This window comes from Mirounga leonina, unplaced genomic scaffold (assembly GCF_011800145.1).
Source record: "Mirounga leonina isolate KUSES-001 unplaced genomic scaffold, KU_Mleo_1.0 Mir_115, whole genome shotgun sequence".
NCBI classification, from domain to species: Eukaryota; Metazoa; Chordata; class Mammalia; order Carnivora; family Phocidae; genus Mirounga; species Mirounga leonina.
This window is the reverse complement of record NW_023270268.1, coordinates 103,810,909-103,825,459: the sequence shown is the minus strand read 5'-3', so window position 1 is coordinate 103,825,459 and position 14,551 is coordinate 103,810,909. Positions and strand designations below refer to the sequence as shown.

General features: G+C 34.7%; 1 protein-coding gene across 1 annotated transcript in view; it reads right to left on the bottom strand.

The window, feature by feature from the left end:
- The window catches only part of CBLB (Cbl proto-oncogene B), a 222,195-nt gene that overhangs the window by 94,537 nt on the left and 113,107 nt on the right, over nucleotides 1-14,551 (bottom strand). The window contains exons 6-8 of the mRNA XM_035000236.1: nucleotides 8,119-8,240; nucleotides 4,914-5,051; nucleotides 1,703-1,790 (exon numbers count right to left, since the gene is read on the bottom strand). Of these exons, the coding sequence (XP_034856127.1) occupies nucleotides 1,703-1,790; nucleotides 4,914-5,051; nucleotides 8,119-8,240 (348 nt within the window). The remainder of the gene's footprint in view (nucleotides 1-1,702; nucleotides 1,791-4,913; nucleotides 5,052-8,118; nucleotides 8,241-14,551) is intronic.

Below are 14,551 nucleotides of genomic sequence, written 5' to 3'. Positions count from 1 at the left end.
GGCCCTTGGCAGGATAAATAAACGACAATATTTAACTGCTAGTCTACTAAAAGATCTTATAATCTTGGTGAGAAAAAATATATATATATATTTATATACACGTATATACACAAAGATACACATGCACATACACACATTCATATACAAATTGTGTCTACCATGAAGTATGTATGTGTGACTGTTTAATTTTTAAAGAAATTAAGAAAAAAGACGAGAATGGATCAAGATGAAAAATAAAGAAATCTAAAGCAATTAAAAATATATTGTAAGTCACTGAAGTCTTTAAAATAATAGCTAAGTATTTATATTGTTATGACATCCAAAGGACTGGTTTGCAATTATTAAAAAAATTACAGTGAGCTAAAAGCACGGATGCAAAACTCAATGGAACCTAATGGGTAAGTTATTCAAATATTTATGATAATTTAATGGAATGATATTACTCCTGATTATGTATTTTTAAACCATGGCTTTATAAAGGGGAACTTTCTTTTGTGAGTGTCCTTTTACATGTATTAGAACATAAGGAATCACTACATAATTAAAATAATGTCAATTATATTTTATACTGTAAAAACTGTCCATCAACTGTACATATGTCAACAAATATGTTTCACATAATAATACCAAGACCACTGGGACTAAATCTGGAGAATTTGAAATAAAATAAAATGATCTCTTGTCTTCCCCCAAATCTACATTTTCTGGTTTTTATTTGATTTTTATTATTTATTATACAAAGCACAAAAACATATAAATTATAAAATATTTTAAAACTAGAGTATATGCAAAACAAAATACTCAGGTTCTCCCTTTCATCTTCTTCCTAATTCCCTAAACCTTCTTACCTCCTCAGTTAAGTACTGTTACCAGTTTGGTATTTTTAATTGTTATTTTTAAAAATGGCAATTTCTTTCTTTCTTTCTTTCCAGAAACTGAACTAACATAATGTAACTTTACACAATGAAATGTTACATAATTGAGATTCTTAGTAATGGAACTTTTTTACATAATAAAGATGCCGAAGTTCCCATGTGAATATGTGGAGCTATCTTCCTCCTCTTAATGACTTTACAGTATAATGCAGTATGAATATACTATGGTTTACTTAACCTATGATTAAATAGTTTATAATTTTTCATTTTAGGAAAAATGCTGAAGTAAATACCCCAATGTACAGATCTTTCTTTGTATATGTGAGTGATATATACAGAATCCAGAGTCAAAAATGTTTTTATTTAGATTTTGATAATTACTATTACCCTCAAGAAAGGCTTACCAAGTTACACTCTCATGCAGTCTATGAGGTTGCCAACAATAGATTTATAAGAATATAATTATTATCTTCAATACACTTCAAGTACCCATTTGACTCTAAAAGCTAATGCATATTATTATTCTAATCTTCTTTGGCGTTTACTAAATCTATGGCTCTCTCTTCATAACTATTTACTTACCTATGAATTTATCTATCTGTCTGCATAAATGCCAATATTGTATTGGAAGCAAGAATATTAACAGAAGAAATTTTTATTCAAAAAATGGAGACAGTATTTTTTTCAAACACTCTTAGAATTCCTTAAAGTATCTTCTGCATGAAATACCTATACATCCTTTTAGCTACAGTATAAGAGGATGCTTTTTATTTCAAAAGCATTAGATACTTAACAATTATAAATGGGTTACCAGAAATTGTCCTTACCTGCGTAACTTTTATATGGTCATGGGGTGTGGGTTCACATAATCCAGTTAAATCAGGATTATAACTCCTCCCATCAGGATAAAGATAGCTGTATTATAAACATAAACTTTATTACCATAAATATACATTTTTTAATTGCATTTAAGATTATTTAATCTGATTCTTTTATATTCAAACCCACATGTTGAAGTTTCCTTTTTATGTAATTTATATCAAGAACCTTTGCTATCACTGTTTCCATAATATTACAAGTTACTTTTAGGACATTTAAAATTTAGAAATCATTTTCATATAAGAAGTACATAATGAATATGGACTCAGCCACTAAGCAACTATTTCCAATTAAATATCTTTACTATAGTCCTTTAGGTAAGTTAAACATTTATTTTTCTGGTCATTCATGGTCTATTCCAAAACACTTTGAATGTACACCAATTTGCAATGATCGTGTTTCTCATGTGAAGCACAGTTAATGTTACCTGCATCATTTTACACCATGCTTAATAACACGAGAGAAAAACGGAATTAAAGCCCACAAGTTTCCTATAAAAGTTATGCAAACATCTCCATGGTTCCTGTTTCTCCAGTTTCCCATCCTCTGTCTTTCCATCTCACCTTCCAGTCACCCCTACACACACTAGTCTACACACATGCTGACAAACACATGTACACGCATGATTAAAGAAATTAGAAAATGTTACAATTATATGCTTCATTTACTTCAAATCAAACTAAAAACACAATCATTTATAAATATGAGGTTCCACTGTTACAGAGAATTAAAATAAGAACTAAAGTTATAGCAATAAGGCCATCTTGTTAAAAGCTTTTATTCATTCAGACACTCCTTTAAAAATGAAGTTTATTGTGTTAGGAAATACCTATTTTAGATTTTTAAAAATGGTAATATTACTGTTGGATAATGTTGACTGATTAAGTTATATAGTTAGTTTTGTTTGGTAGCTCTCTGTTTTGGATGGCTTGAATGAAAAATTCAGAATATACTACTACTGTGATCAATATTTTTAGGGGCAAAACTATACTAAAACTGTTCTGTGAAGTAACAAAAAAATTTATTCTTAAATAGTCCAAAATATGTTCATAAGTGTTAAAATTTACTAGTAAAACTAGAAAAAAAATTAACTTAGAGGACAGACGATTCTCATAGGGTAAGGAACAAATCAGTAGATCAGTGAATTTTTTTTTTTTTTTTTTTACAATTTAGGAAAGAGAGTTGACTACATCTGAAATGACAAATTTAGAGTGTTTTCGCAGGGGTGGGTTAAAGTTCTACAAATATTAAATGAAGAGTGCTAAGTGAGAGTTGGTAAGTAGATTTCTTTTTATACCCTAAATAATGGCCAGTTTTAAAATTATTATATAACATTTTGCTCATCACACTTAAAAAACATGTAGAAATTCTATGAAGAATTCAAACCTGAAAGATTATAAAAATGACAATAAGGTTGCTACAGGAAAGGTTGAAGGGTCTATCTAATGTATAAGGGGCAATTCGTTATCACTATCCTCAGTAAACAAGGGTCTACTGATGAGACCCTCCTCAATGGTAGGAAAGGAATAAACAATCTCGGTTGGCTGGTTATGGAAGTAAATTACCTACGTCATACTAAATTGAGTTAATTAAGGAAAGGACAGCTGACCCTGATGATAGCTGGACCAGATAATATCCTGTGTTTTACTGATCTTAGGGGAAAAAAAAAAACATCTAATAATATCTATTTTAATATAATCTAAAAATCTGATTTAGTTTTAAATAATAAAATGTTAATATGACCTATTTTAATGTACTCTATCACTACAGTTCAAATTCAACTAATTAAATGCCTCTGAAGGGGTGTTTGTATGTATGTGTGTGTGTGTAAATATTAACATCTGATTTGCGTAGGAGTTCAGAGGCTACACTACTGATTACAATATTATAATTTGGTTTTTTTATTGGCTTTTAAAAAATAGATGGAAGGCATTATGAACAATATAAATAAGCTGTATCAAAATTACTACATGTACAGATTTGCTCGCTCATAACCTCTATTTATAAAGTAAAACTTTACAGCACACTTTCTTAAAAACAAAATCCTGTCATCACAGTGAATCAAAAGCTACACATATGAATCTCAGATGCATTACAAGTAAGTTATAAATAACTGAGGATAGCAAATTTATACTAAGTTAAAAACACAGAAATACAAACTTGTTACCAGTTTGCCATACAATTCTTACGTAATTATTTCTTGAAAGCTCATAATTTATAAAAAAATGTTTTTCTTCATATATATCCTAGCACTTTTTTTTTTCTTTTTTGCAATTATTTTAGAAAAGGTGTAACTTAAATTATTTTCTCTTTGCTAACTCTTGTGCGCTTTTTCCTGCTAGGTTTCTATCACAATCTGTGCTGTTAGCAAATAAGAGAACATCCGTCCCTTATTACTCAGTAAGGGCAAAGGGCAAGAAAAGTGAGCATGATGATACGACAATAGAACAGAACAACACAAAAAAGAGAACAAAAAGATGAAGGGAATGGCACATGACTAAAACGAATGAGAGATATTTACTAGGAAGGCCCCTATCAGATTGTCTAAACTTTGTGGAGAAAAAAAGTCATTCTTACTCTAAAAGACAAAGGAGAACATACTTATTTTTAAATTTTAAAAAAGAATAGCTTAAGTTAAACTGAATTCAGCTCTTAACATATAATTCTGGAATAGGGATTGAATATCAGTGTGACCAAAAGAAGAAAGACACAAAGAGAAAAAGCGGGGAAGGGGTAAGAAAAGGATAAGAAGAAGAAAGAGAAAATCTGGTACTACCGGTCAAACAAAAAGGAAAACTAGCAACATGAGGGTTAAACGAAGCAAGAGAAGTTGGTTATTTTAAAGAATTATCTTTTTAATAAGTTTTTTCATCTATTTTAAACTCCTTTTAAGTGCTTTTTTTTTTTCCTGTGAAAAATACAAACTCATGTTCTAATCTGATGCTGGAATTTACTGGCTGTCATATACAGTTTAAATCAAACCAGTTACCTTAAAATGACTATTTTAAGTGAACGATAAGAACTAAGGAGCACTCCATTCCTCAGTCTTGAAATAGACCAGATCATCAGCCTCACTATCTTTTCTCTCCATCATAAAGCAGTGTCTGTCTTTCAAACTGGTGAATAATAAGCACCCTGACTCCCATTTCTCATACTCACAATCCTTCCCTGCTGCCGTCAATCAGGGCTTGAAATAAGGGCTTGTTATGCGGGATGGTCTGTAGGATATTGCCGTCCCCTGTCACATAGCCGATGGCCCACTGTCCCAATCTGGTGCAGCTTAACCGGAAAATGTAGCTGTAAAGCGTGAGAAAATGATGTTTAGTCACAAAGTGTATGCTAACTACTAAACAATCTGTTAGACTTTTTTAAAGTCAAAGAATAAACGGAATCATTTAGAATATCCGAAATAAGGTTCTTTCTTCTTATTTTAACACCATTGTCCTTCTCTGTTCATTGATCTGTAAAAGCAGCACTGACAGTAATCCCACTTAAACACCTCCAGGGCTATAGGACAAAAGAACTGAAGTTGATCTACTTCAATATCAAAGGATCTACTGCCATCCCCATCAGCGGGTGCTCAGTATGGAACAGTTAGGACAGAAATCGTTTTTGGAAAGCAAAGTCAAAATTTAATTTGTTCACTTCAGAGAGCAATTGAATCAGTTTCTACTATGGAATTCAATATATCACTTTGTAATTTTAAAATTATGCATTTTAAGTTAATGACTTGTTTAAAAATAATATATTTTTCTTTGGAGCGTTCCAGCCATTCATCTTTAAATGAAAGATCAAAAGAGCTGAACTACATTAATGAGAAGACAAACTAGATTAAGCACATGGCTGCCACCCAACCCTGTCCAGTTCAATGTCTTACAATAGGAAATTAAAATAGTTCAAAAATATAAATCAAATTAATGAAAATGACAAGGAGACACTGACTTGGTTTTAAATTCACTGTTACTTATTTATTAATATAGCTATCTGCTTGTTTCATTTTAGATCACTTATCTTTATTTAAGTGTATTGCACTCAATCTTGCCATCATCATAACCGTATCTGGATTGTATAACCCCTTAAACAGCTCAAAAGTAGGTCAACAATCTGTTGGCTATATTTGAGTACCCTGATTGCTCTACATACGTGACAGAAATTGATATATCCTAATGTACATTAGTTACTTATGAACCAAGTACTATAACTTTGCAGAATAAATTAACATACATAATGGCTATACAGTTATTCAATTTAACTAACTTGTGTATTTAGTACTGCAAGGTGATTTCACCTTTGAAGAAAATTGGGTTCTTAAAGAAAGGAAGAAGTCGTGATTTTTAAACAGTAAGAATTTCATACTTGTTTTAAAACCTTTGGAAAGGACTCTTCAAGAAAGTCCTAAAATGTATTCTCCTAGAGAGCCTGAAAATAGGCTATCAACCTGCCAATAAATGGAACCCTTAATCAGAATCATAGACAAAATAATTCCACACAGACTTCTAGCTGTCAACTGGATCCCCCCAAAAAGCAAAACCTGAGAGATTCAAATGTCCTTGCAACAGGTCCTACTATTTTCTGTACCAGGAAGCCAAAGAGAAGAAATGCTTTCCAAGAGGAAGAAACTATTCCACAAAACAAGTATTTATCAAAATCATTTGATTTGTTCACCGAGTTTTCCTAAACTTTATGTTTTAAATACCACATCACACTTTAAACATAACAATTTACCACAGACTGACCATTTCATCTTTGCCAAAAACTCAGTAGAATAAACTGTTACAGGGCAAATTGGGAAGAAAAGGAAGAAAGACATCCTTTTGGAGGGCACTGTCCTTTTATTAAGAGAACTAGTCCAAAAGTGATGCGGCCTGGCTTTTGCTCCCAACAGTGTTCTCTCCCAACATTATTTATCTCCAGAATCTTGAACAAGAGAACACAAAAGGGACTCGGTTTCTTAATTTTGCAAATAACTTCTGTGTTAAATTTGTAGGATTGTGTAATTCCAAACATAGCACATCTTTCAAATCATACTCCAAGAACAAGAAGATACTTTGATGCCAATCTACAGAGTAGAAGTTATGGAAAAATCTGGTATGAGAGATCCCTGACCAAAACAGAATGACTCATGTAAGCCACTGTCAGCATCTCAATGAGAACCAACTCTCCTTAATCTAAACAGAAGACTTCAACAGGAGCCAAACTGTTCTCTGTACCCACTACCTTCTTTTTATATACCACATAAATTCGTAAAAATAAAAAAAGATGGAAATTTTCACTGTGGCAGAGAAAAAGGAATCGACAGTATTGGCTTATACTAGAAACTACTTTGTTAAAGGACAAACACCATTTGCACTACAAATCAGATAAAAATGGCATTAGAAGAAAAATGGAACCTTAAAAAAACAACCAAATTCATTCCTGCAATGAAATGACTCCTGTTGAGTGATACAATGAAATCAGTGTCCTCATGGATGTTGGGAAGGCATCTCCTATTAAAATGTCACTGTATGAGGAGGACAGGTATCCACTGTCACTGCTGTCATACCCCGCACACTGCTTGCCACAGCACAAACGCCTACTATGTAAGGCATTTCTAAATGGCACATGGGGAAAATGTATGAATGAGGAAAGAGATTTTCTGATCCCAGATTTGTCATTAATAAGGTATGATTTCTCAGCCAAAGCCACAGGGTTGACCAAACAGCCAACCTCTGAGTTTCACCTAGTTTTATCATCTGGAAAATAAAACATAAATTCTGAAGCTACAAAGAATGACAAGGTATTATGGAAGAAATTCTTAAGGACATGAAATTGGTTGGATTGTAACAATGGGCTTACATATGTTTATATACTTATATGTGTTCAACATGTACATACATGTACACTTATATGTACTTATATTTGTTTATATTATATGTTATTATAAGTGTTTACCATAGAACCAAATTGAACATCTTGAAAAATATCCTAAAATAATGAACATGAAACTGATTTATTTTGTCTTTAGCACAATATTCAAGTATTCAAATATACACATACAATTTTATATACAAACACAGGTGTCATGAAAGAGACAATGCTAATACCCTCCTTTAGTTTGAAAATCAGAGCTCTGAGACTTAATGAATGTCCAAGTTTATCAAATTACATGGTACCATATCCTCTTTCACTTCATGAATAGAGTTTCAGTACAAGTACAATGAATGGATTAAAAGGATTCAATTAAAAAGTACCATTGTGGTCTATTAGCATTTCCTTCCCCCCCCCTCCCCCCGCCCCCATGGGTGTTACTGATTTACTTAAGAATGGACAAGAGAGGACTTTTCATCATTAGATATACCACATAATATTGCTGCTGAAGTCTTACCTTCCAGGTTTGGTGCTATATTTCTGCAGTCGTGCTTTAACTTCATCATATGTGAGAAATGCCATGTAACCCGGATGTGTTACAGCTAAGAAATTCCAATTCCGTAAAATAGAGCCCCAAGGCTAAAAATATGAATAAATGAAAAGATACTATTTAGATAATATCAACTATCAATTATACACCAACCCATCACTTAATATAGTTACTGAAATCTCCTAGATATTTTTAAAGTGAATATGAGCTTCTGTAGCTTAGGTCAACCTTTACCATTTAACAGTAAACATGAAATACCTTACTCTCTTTTTGGAGAAATATTAGGCAGAAAACAGGATAGGATACAGAGAACAAAAAGAAAAACTATATACTTTCTTCACAAGTTCTATTCCCAATACAGCATTTGTGGTAATTTTGAAACATAAAACACATCACTTTTCTGTTCAAAACCCTCTAACTTTGAGTAAAAGTCAAAGTCCTTACAAATGGTCTAGAAGGACTTTACAGGGTTGATGCCCAGTTCCCTTTCCTCCCCATCTGTTGTGACTTCTCCACTTTCTGCCTCTTCTCCAGGGATGATGGCTTCTTTGTAGTGGGCTTGAACACAAAGGTACTCCCCCACCTCAGAGGCTTTGTATTTGCTGATGATGCCTCTACCAGAATTTTTCCTCCAAATAGCTAAGTGATTCCTCTCCAGTGTTGCTTCCTCAATGAAGCCTTCACAGACCACTCTATTGAAAACTGCTAGCTCTCATCACATTCCTTATCTCCCTTGGTCTGTTTTGTTCACCACTGTACCTTTAAGGTATCTAATTTTATAGAACAAGAAGCCATACCATGGGATGTAAGTGATTTGGCACCATTTATACATTAACCAGAAGCTACACAAGAATAAGGAACATGCCTGTCTTGCTCACCAAAGGGATACCAGCACTGATGTAGTCTCAGAATACAGTGATCAGGGAGGTGTAATTGTTGAAGAGCTCCTCTAACTAGTCACTTGTCTAAAAGGCCTTGACTCCCAACCTACCATTCTTTCCATGGTAACGTACTACTCTGCTCACATTTGGCTAGTTCTTGCACAATTACAGAAGGTTTATGATTCAGTAGTAAGTTAAAGATCTTGCACAGAAATACACAAAGGCACACAAACAGAGTCTGTACCATTCTCTCTTTCATGTGATTAGTTACCCCTCCAGTTACCATGGCAAGAGAAAAAAAGGCAGTCAGTGATAGACAATTTTGCTTGAGGGTGTGAATGAATTGTCTCGGCCATATTTTTAAGGCTGAAGCTGCATTTATTCCATGGACTTGGCGGCATACTCTATCTGATGTGCCAGGTTATTAACTCATATCTTCTACAGAAAAGAAGAAAAAACGGTATTTTATGTTGCCAAGTGAGAACTGTTGAAGTGGTCATCCTAGACATGATCATTGGTAGAGGGCTCCTGCTTTTGAATGTTTTGAGACTTGTTCCTCATTATTGTTAAGCAAGTTTTAGATTCACAAGGCAGAATTCTTCAAGGATTGTATCTCTTGAGATGAGGATAACAAGGGAAAGAAAGATTTAGTAATGAAGAGTTCTTTAACCTTTTCTGACATAACAAGAAAAATCTTCAGGGTATTCCCCCAGCACACTAAAATATCTAATTGGGCAAAAAGGAGCCCTGGAGAACACAATTATGAGAGGTTCTGTCTATGTACTTGGGGGGAAAAGAAAAAAAAAAAACATGTTTCTAATTTTCTTCTAAAATCATGACTAAAAATTACATAAGCAATACTTGGAAGAATATTAGCGTATCTTTTTTAAAAAAACTGAGAAATAACTGCTAGTATAGGAAATGGGTTTTGTTTTGTTCTACTTCCTCATCTACAAAGAACAAGGATGGAGAGAATATAACATATTTGGGTCACTTCCATCAAAGTCTACAAAAACTAATGGAAGAGTTGTTTAAAAAAGTGCTGCACTTCGTGGAGAACCAATGCGCAGATCAGAATACAACTGAAAAAAAAAATGAAATTGGAGTTTTGAGCCAACTGCTACAGTATTAAGCAACCATTTCTTGGTACATAATCCAGAGGGCCAGCTTCTAACTACAAAAATATTTGTGTAATAGAAAGAGTCTGTGTACTGTTTTTCTTGTGAATGCTACCCACAGTCTGAAACACATGGTAGTTACGTGTTTTTTGTTTTTTTGTTTTTAAAGGATTTTGCGAACTAATGGCTTAAAGAAGGCAAAATAAAATGCTTTGGAGAATAAGATTATTTTTGCATTTGTTTTTAGACTAAAGGAAAGGTTTTCACACCCACCAACACAAAATTATTTAGAGATTCTTAAATGACTACAGAAATTAATTGAGTGAATGAAGGAAGCTATTCCCTCCATTCTTCCAAAATACTATTTTCAAGAATAGCCCTTTACTGACTTAAAGCTTCTGCTGGAAGAGGGGCCCGGACTGCTCTGTCTAGATCCGCTCTCTTATTCCTTGCTATAACAGATGTCTTTCCTCTTCTTCTTTTGCTCTCTATTCCACTGATGCTATATATTCCATAGTCACGAATATATTCCCCCAAATCACACATTCCTTATGCCGCCACCCAGAAGCCCCATTTCTCAGCAACCCCATCGTCTCTAGTAGTGGGGAAATGGAAGGAGAAGGGGAGCAACAGCCCCAGGGAGAGGGAAGAGAGAAGCAAAATCCCCCTCTTTCTGTTTCAGGACTTTAGCACCTGCCAATCCCAGCATCTCTGAACTACCTGAAAAGGAGAAAGAGAAGATTAAAGGCAGAAGAAAGAGGAAAGGAGGAAGGTAGCTACTGCAAGATTGTTCCAACATCTTCCTAGTATTTGTTCAAGTTCTGGCAGAATGTCAGGATAAGGGAAAAGAGGAAAAGAACGTACCTAGTAACCAGACTTACGTTCTTTTCTTCCCTTCTTTCATTTCCTAGACAATTCTCAATTTCATCTCCTAGTTCCCGCTGATGACTTCTTCCAACCCTTATGCTAGTTCTCTGTTGTCAAACCGCAATCTTGAGCATGTACCTTACTCACTTTCAGAGCCCATTCTGCTAAATACCCCACTCCCAACAATTTAGAGGTGAGAATTCATTGCTAATTCACCACCACCACTGTGCCTGCAGAAAAATATATGTTCATGCAGTTATAGTATTCATAAAACACATTTTTCATACAGAATGCATAATTATAACTTAAAAAAACCTACTACTCAATTTTTAAAGTTGTATAAAATAAAAGATCAGTAAAAGTTAATTTTAAGGCACATGTATGATTAGTTAAAACATCTGAGTAATGAAACCGAAAGAAGTGAAGAATCACAGAAGTATATAGGAGCTAATGAGAGTTCTTTAGCTACTTCTGTAATTTTGAGTTTTAAAAGAGACTAGGCATGTTTAATTTACAGGTATTTTTTTGGTTTTGTTATCTAAAACTTTTCATGGTAACTCTACTTAAAAAGACTCTTTTCCTCTCCCATCCCAGTGAGCATAAATAAGACACACGTAAGAGTATTAAGATCACCTGCGCTGTTTTAAAGTGAAACAGCTTATAAGAAAATATGTACACGTTAAATAACAGTTTGGGTAAGTGTTCAACCAACATTAAAGTGCCCTCATAACTTTCATATATAACCCAGGCATTCTAGCATTTAACATCCGCACTAAAAAGTCATCTAGGCCGCCCAGAAAAAAACACACTTTTTCTAGAATGAACAGTTAAGGCAGGAAAATAATTTTTTTCTCTTCCTTCACAAGGGGAAGAAACAAAGCTTCTACTACTTCAAATGTCTTTGTATTATGTGAAATAAATTATTTGTAAAATTATCAGAAACCTTTAAAGAAAGGAGAGGTTCTATTATAAAATGGTCAGTATCAGGTAACACAATCTTTTTACAAAATGTATCATTAAAATCATTGCCTAAAGTAAGCTAATGGCCTATACAGGCATACCTCATTTTATTATGCTTTGCTTTAACTGCACTCCACAGATACTGTGTTGTTTTTGTTTTTGTTTTTTTCAAATTGAAGGTCTGTGGTAACCCTATATTGAGCAATTCTTTCATGGCACCATTTTTCCAACAGCATTTGTTCACTTCAAGTCTCTCTGTCATTATTTTGGTAATTTTTTAAAAGATTTATTTATTTATTTATTTATTTGAGAGAGAGAGACAGTGCAAGCAGGGGGAGGGGCAAAGGGAGAGGGAGAGAAACAGACTCCTCACTGAGCACAGAGCCTGAGACACGGGGCTCGATCTCACAACCCTGAGATCATGACCAGAGTCAAAATCCAGAGTCAGACACTTAACTGAACCACCCAGACACCCCATATTTTGGTGGTTCTTAAAATATTTCAGATATTTAAATCATCATCGTTTCTGTTATGGTGATCTGTGATCTTTAATGTTGCTACTGTAATTTTCAGGGGTGTCACAAACCACACCCACATAAGATGTCAAATGAAACCCATAAATGTGTGTTCTGACTGCTTCACTGACCAGCTGTTCCCCCCCATCTCTCTCCCTCTCCTCAGGCTCTCTATTCCCTAAGACACAACAATATTGAAATTAGGCCAATTAATAACCCTACAACATCCCCTAAATGTTCAAATGAAAGAACAAACTAGAAATGATTCAGCTGAATGAGGAAAGCAAGTTGAAAGACAACACAGACTGAAACCTAGGACTCCTGCAGCAAACAGCCAAATTGTGAAAGCAAAGGAGAGGTTCTTGAAGGAAACGAAAAGTGTTATGCCAGTGAACACACAAATGATAAGAAAGCAAAACAGCCTTATTGCTGATACAGAGAAAGTTTTAGTGGTCTGAAGAGCAGAGCAAACCAGCCATAACCTTCCCTTAAATGAAAGCCTAATCCAGAGCAATGCCCTAACTCTTTAATTCTAGGAAGACTGAGAGGTGAGGAAGCTACAGAAGAAAAGTATGAAGCCAGCAGACGTTGGATCATGAGGTTTAAGGAAAGAAGCTTTCTCCGTAATATAAAAGTGCAAGGTGAAGTAGCAAGTGCTGATGCAGAAGCTGAGCAAGGTATCCAGAAGATCTGGCTACAACAATTAATGATGGTGGCTACCTTCAATGGAGAGGAAATGGCCTTCTCTTGGCAGAAGATACCATGTAGGACTTTCATAGCTAGAGAGGAGAAGTCAGTGCTATAGTCAATACTATTCTCAACAGAGCCTGGATGACAACACACCTGTTTACACATGGTTTACTGAATAGTTTCAGCTCACTTTTCAGACATACTTCTCCAGGCAAAAAATTCCCTTTCAAACTATTACTGCTCATTGTTGATGCATCTGGTCATCCAAGGGCTCTGATGGAGATGTACAATGAGATTAATTATTTTCATTCCTGCCAACACAACAGCCCATGCATCAAGGAGTAATTTCAACTTTCAAGTCTTATTATTTACTTATTTTTTAAAGATTTTATTTATTTAAGAAAGAGAGAGAGAGAGCACTAGAGGAGTAGAGGGAGAGAATCCTCAAGCAGACTCCCCGCTGAGTGTGGAGGCTGACGCAGGGCTTGATCTCATGACTCATGAGATCACGACCTGAGCCAAAAGCAAGAGTTGGACGCTCAACCAACTTAGCCACCCAGGTGCCCTCAAGTCTTATTATTTAAAAGATGTGTTTTGTAAAGCTATAGCTGCCCTATACAGTGATTCCTCTGATGGACCTGGGCAAAGTTAACTGAAAACCTTCTAGAAAGGATTCACTACTCTAGATCCCATTAAGAATATTTGTGATTCATGGAAAGAGGTCAAAATATCAACCATGGACAGGAGTTTGAAAGAGATTGGTCCCAACCCTCGTGGATGACTCTGAGGGGTTTAAGCCTTCTGTGGAGGAAGTAAGTGCAGATGGGGTGGAAATAGCAAGAGAACTAGAATTAGGAGCGGAGCCTGAAGATAGGACTGAATTGCTACAATCTCATGATACACCTTCAACAGATGAGGAGTTGCTCCTTAGGAATGAGTGAAGAAAATGGTTTCTGGACATAGAATCTACCCCCTGGTGAAGATGCTGTGAAAATTGTTGAAATGACAATAAAAGATTTAGAATATTAGTTGATAAAGCAGCGGCAGGGTTTGAGTAGATTGACTCCAATTTTGAAAGAAGTTCTACTGCAGGTAAAATGCTTTCAAACAGTATCACGTGCTACAGAAAAAAACTGTTTGTGAAAAAAAGGACCAATCAATGCAGCAAACTTCACTGCTGTCTTATTTTAAGAAATGGCCACAGCCACCCCAACCTTCACCACCCTGATCAGCAGCAGCCATCAACACTGAGGCAAAGACCAAGACCCTCCACCAGCAAAAAGATTACGACTCACTGAAAGCTCAGATGATGGTTAGCATTTTTTAGCAATGAAGTATTTTTAAATTAAGGTGCATACATTGCTTTTTT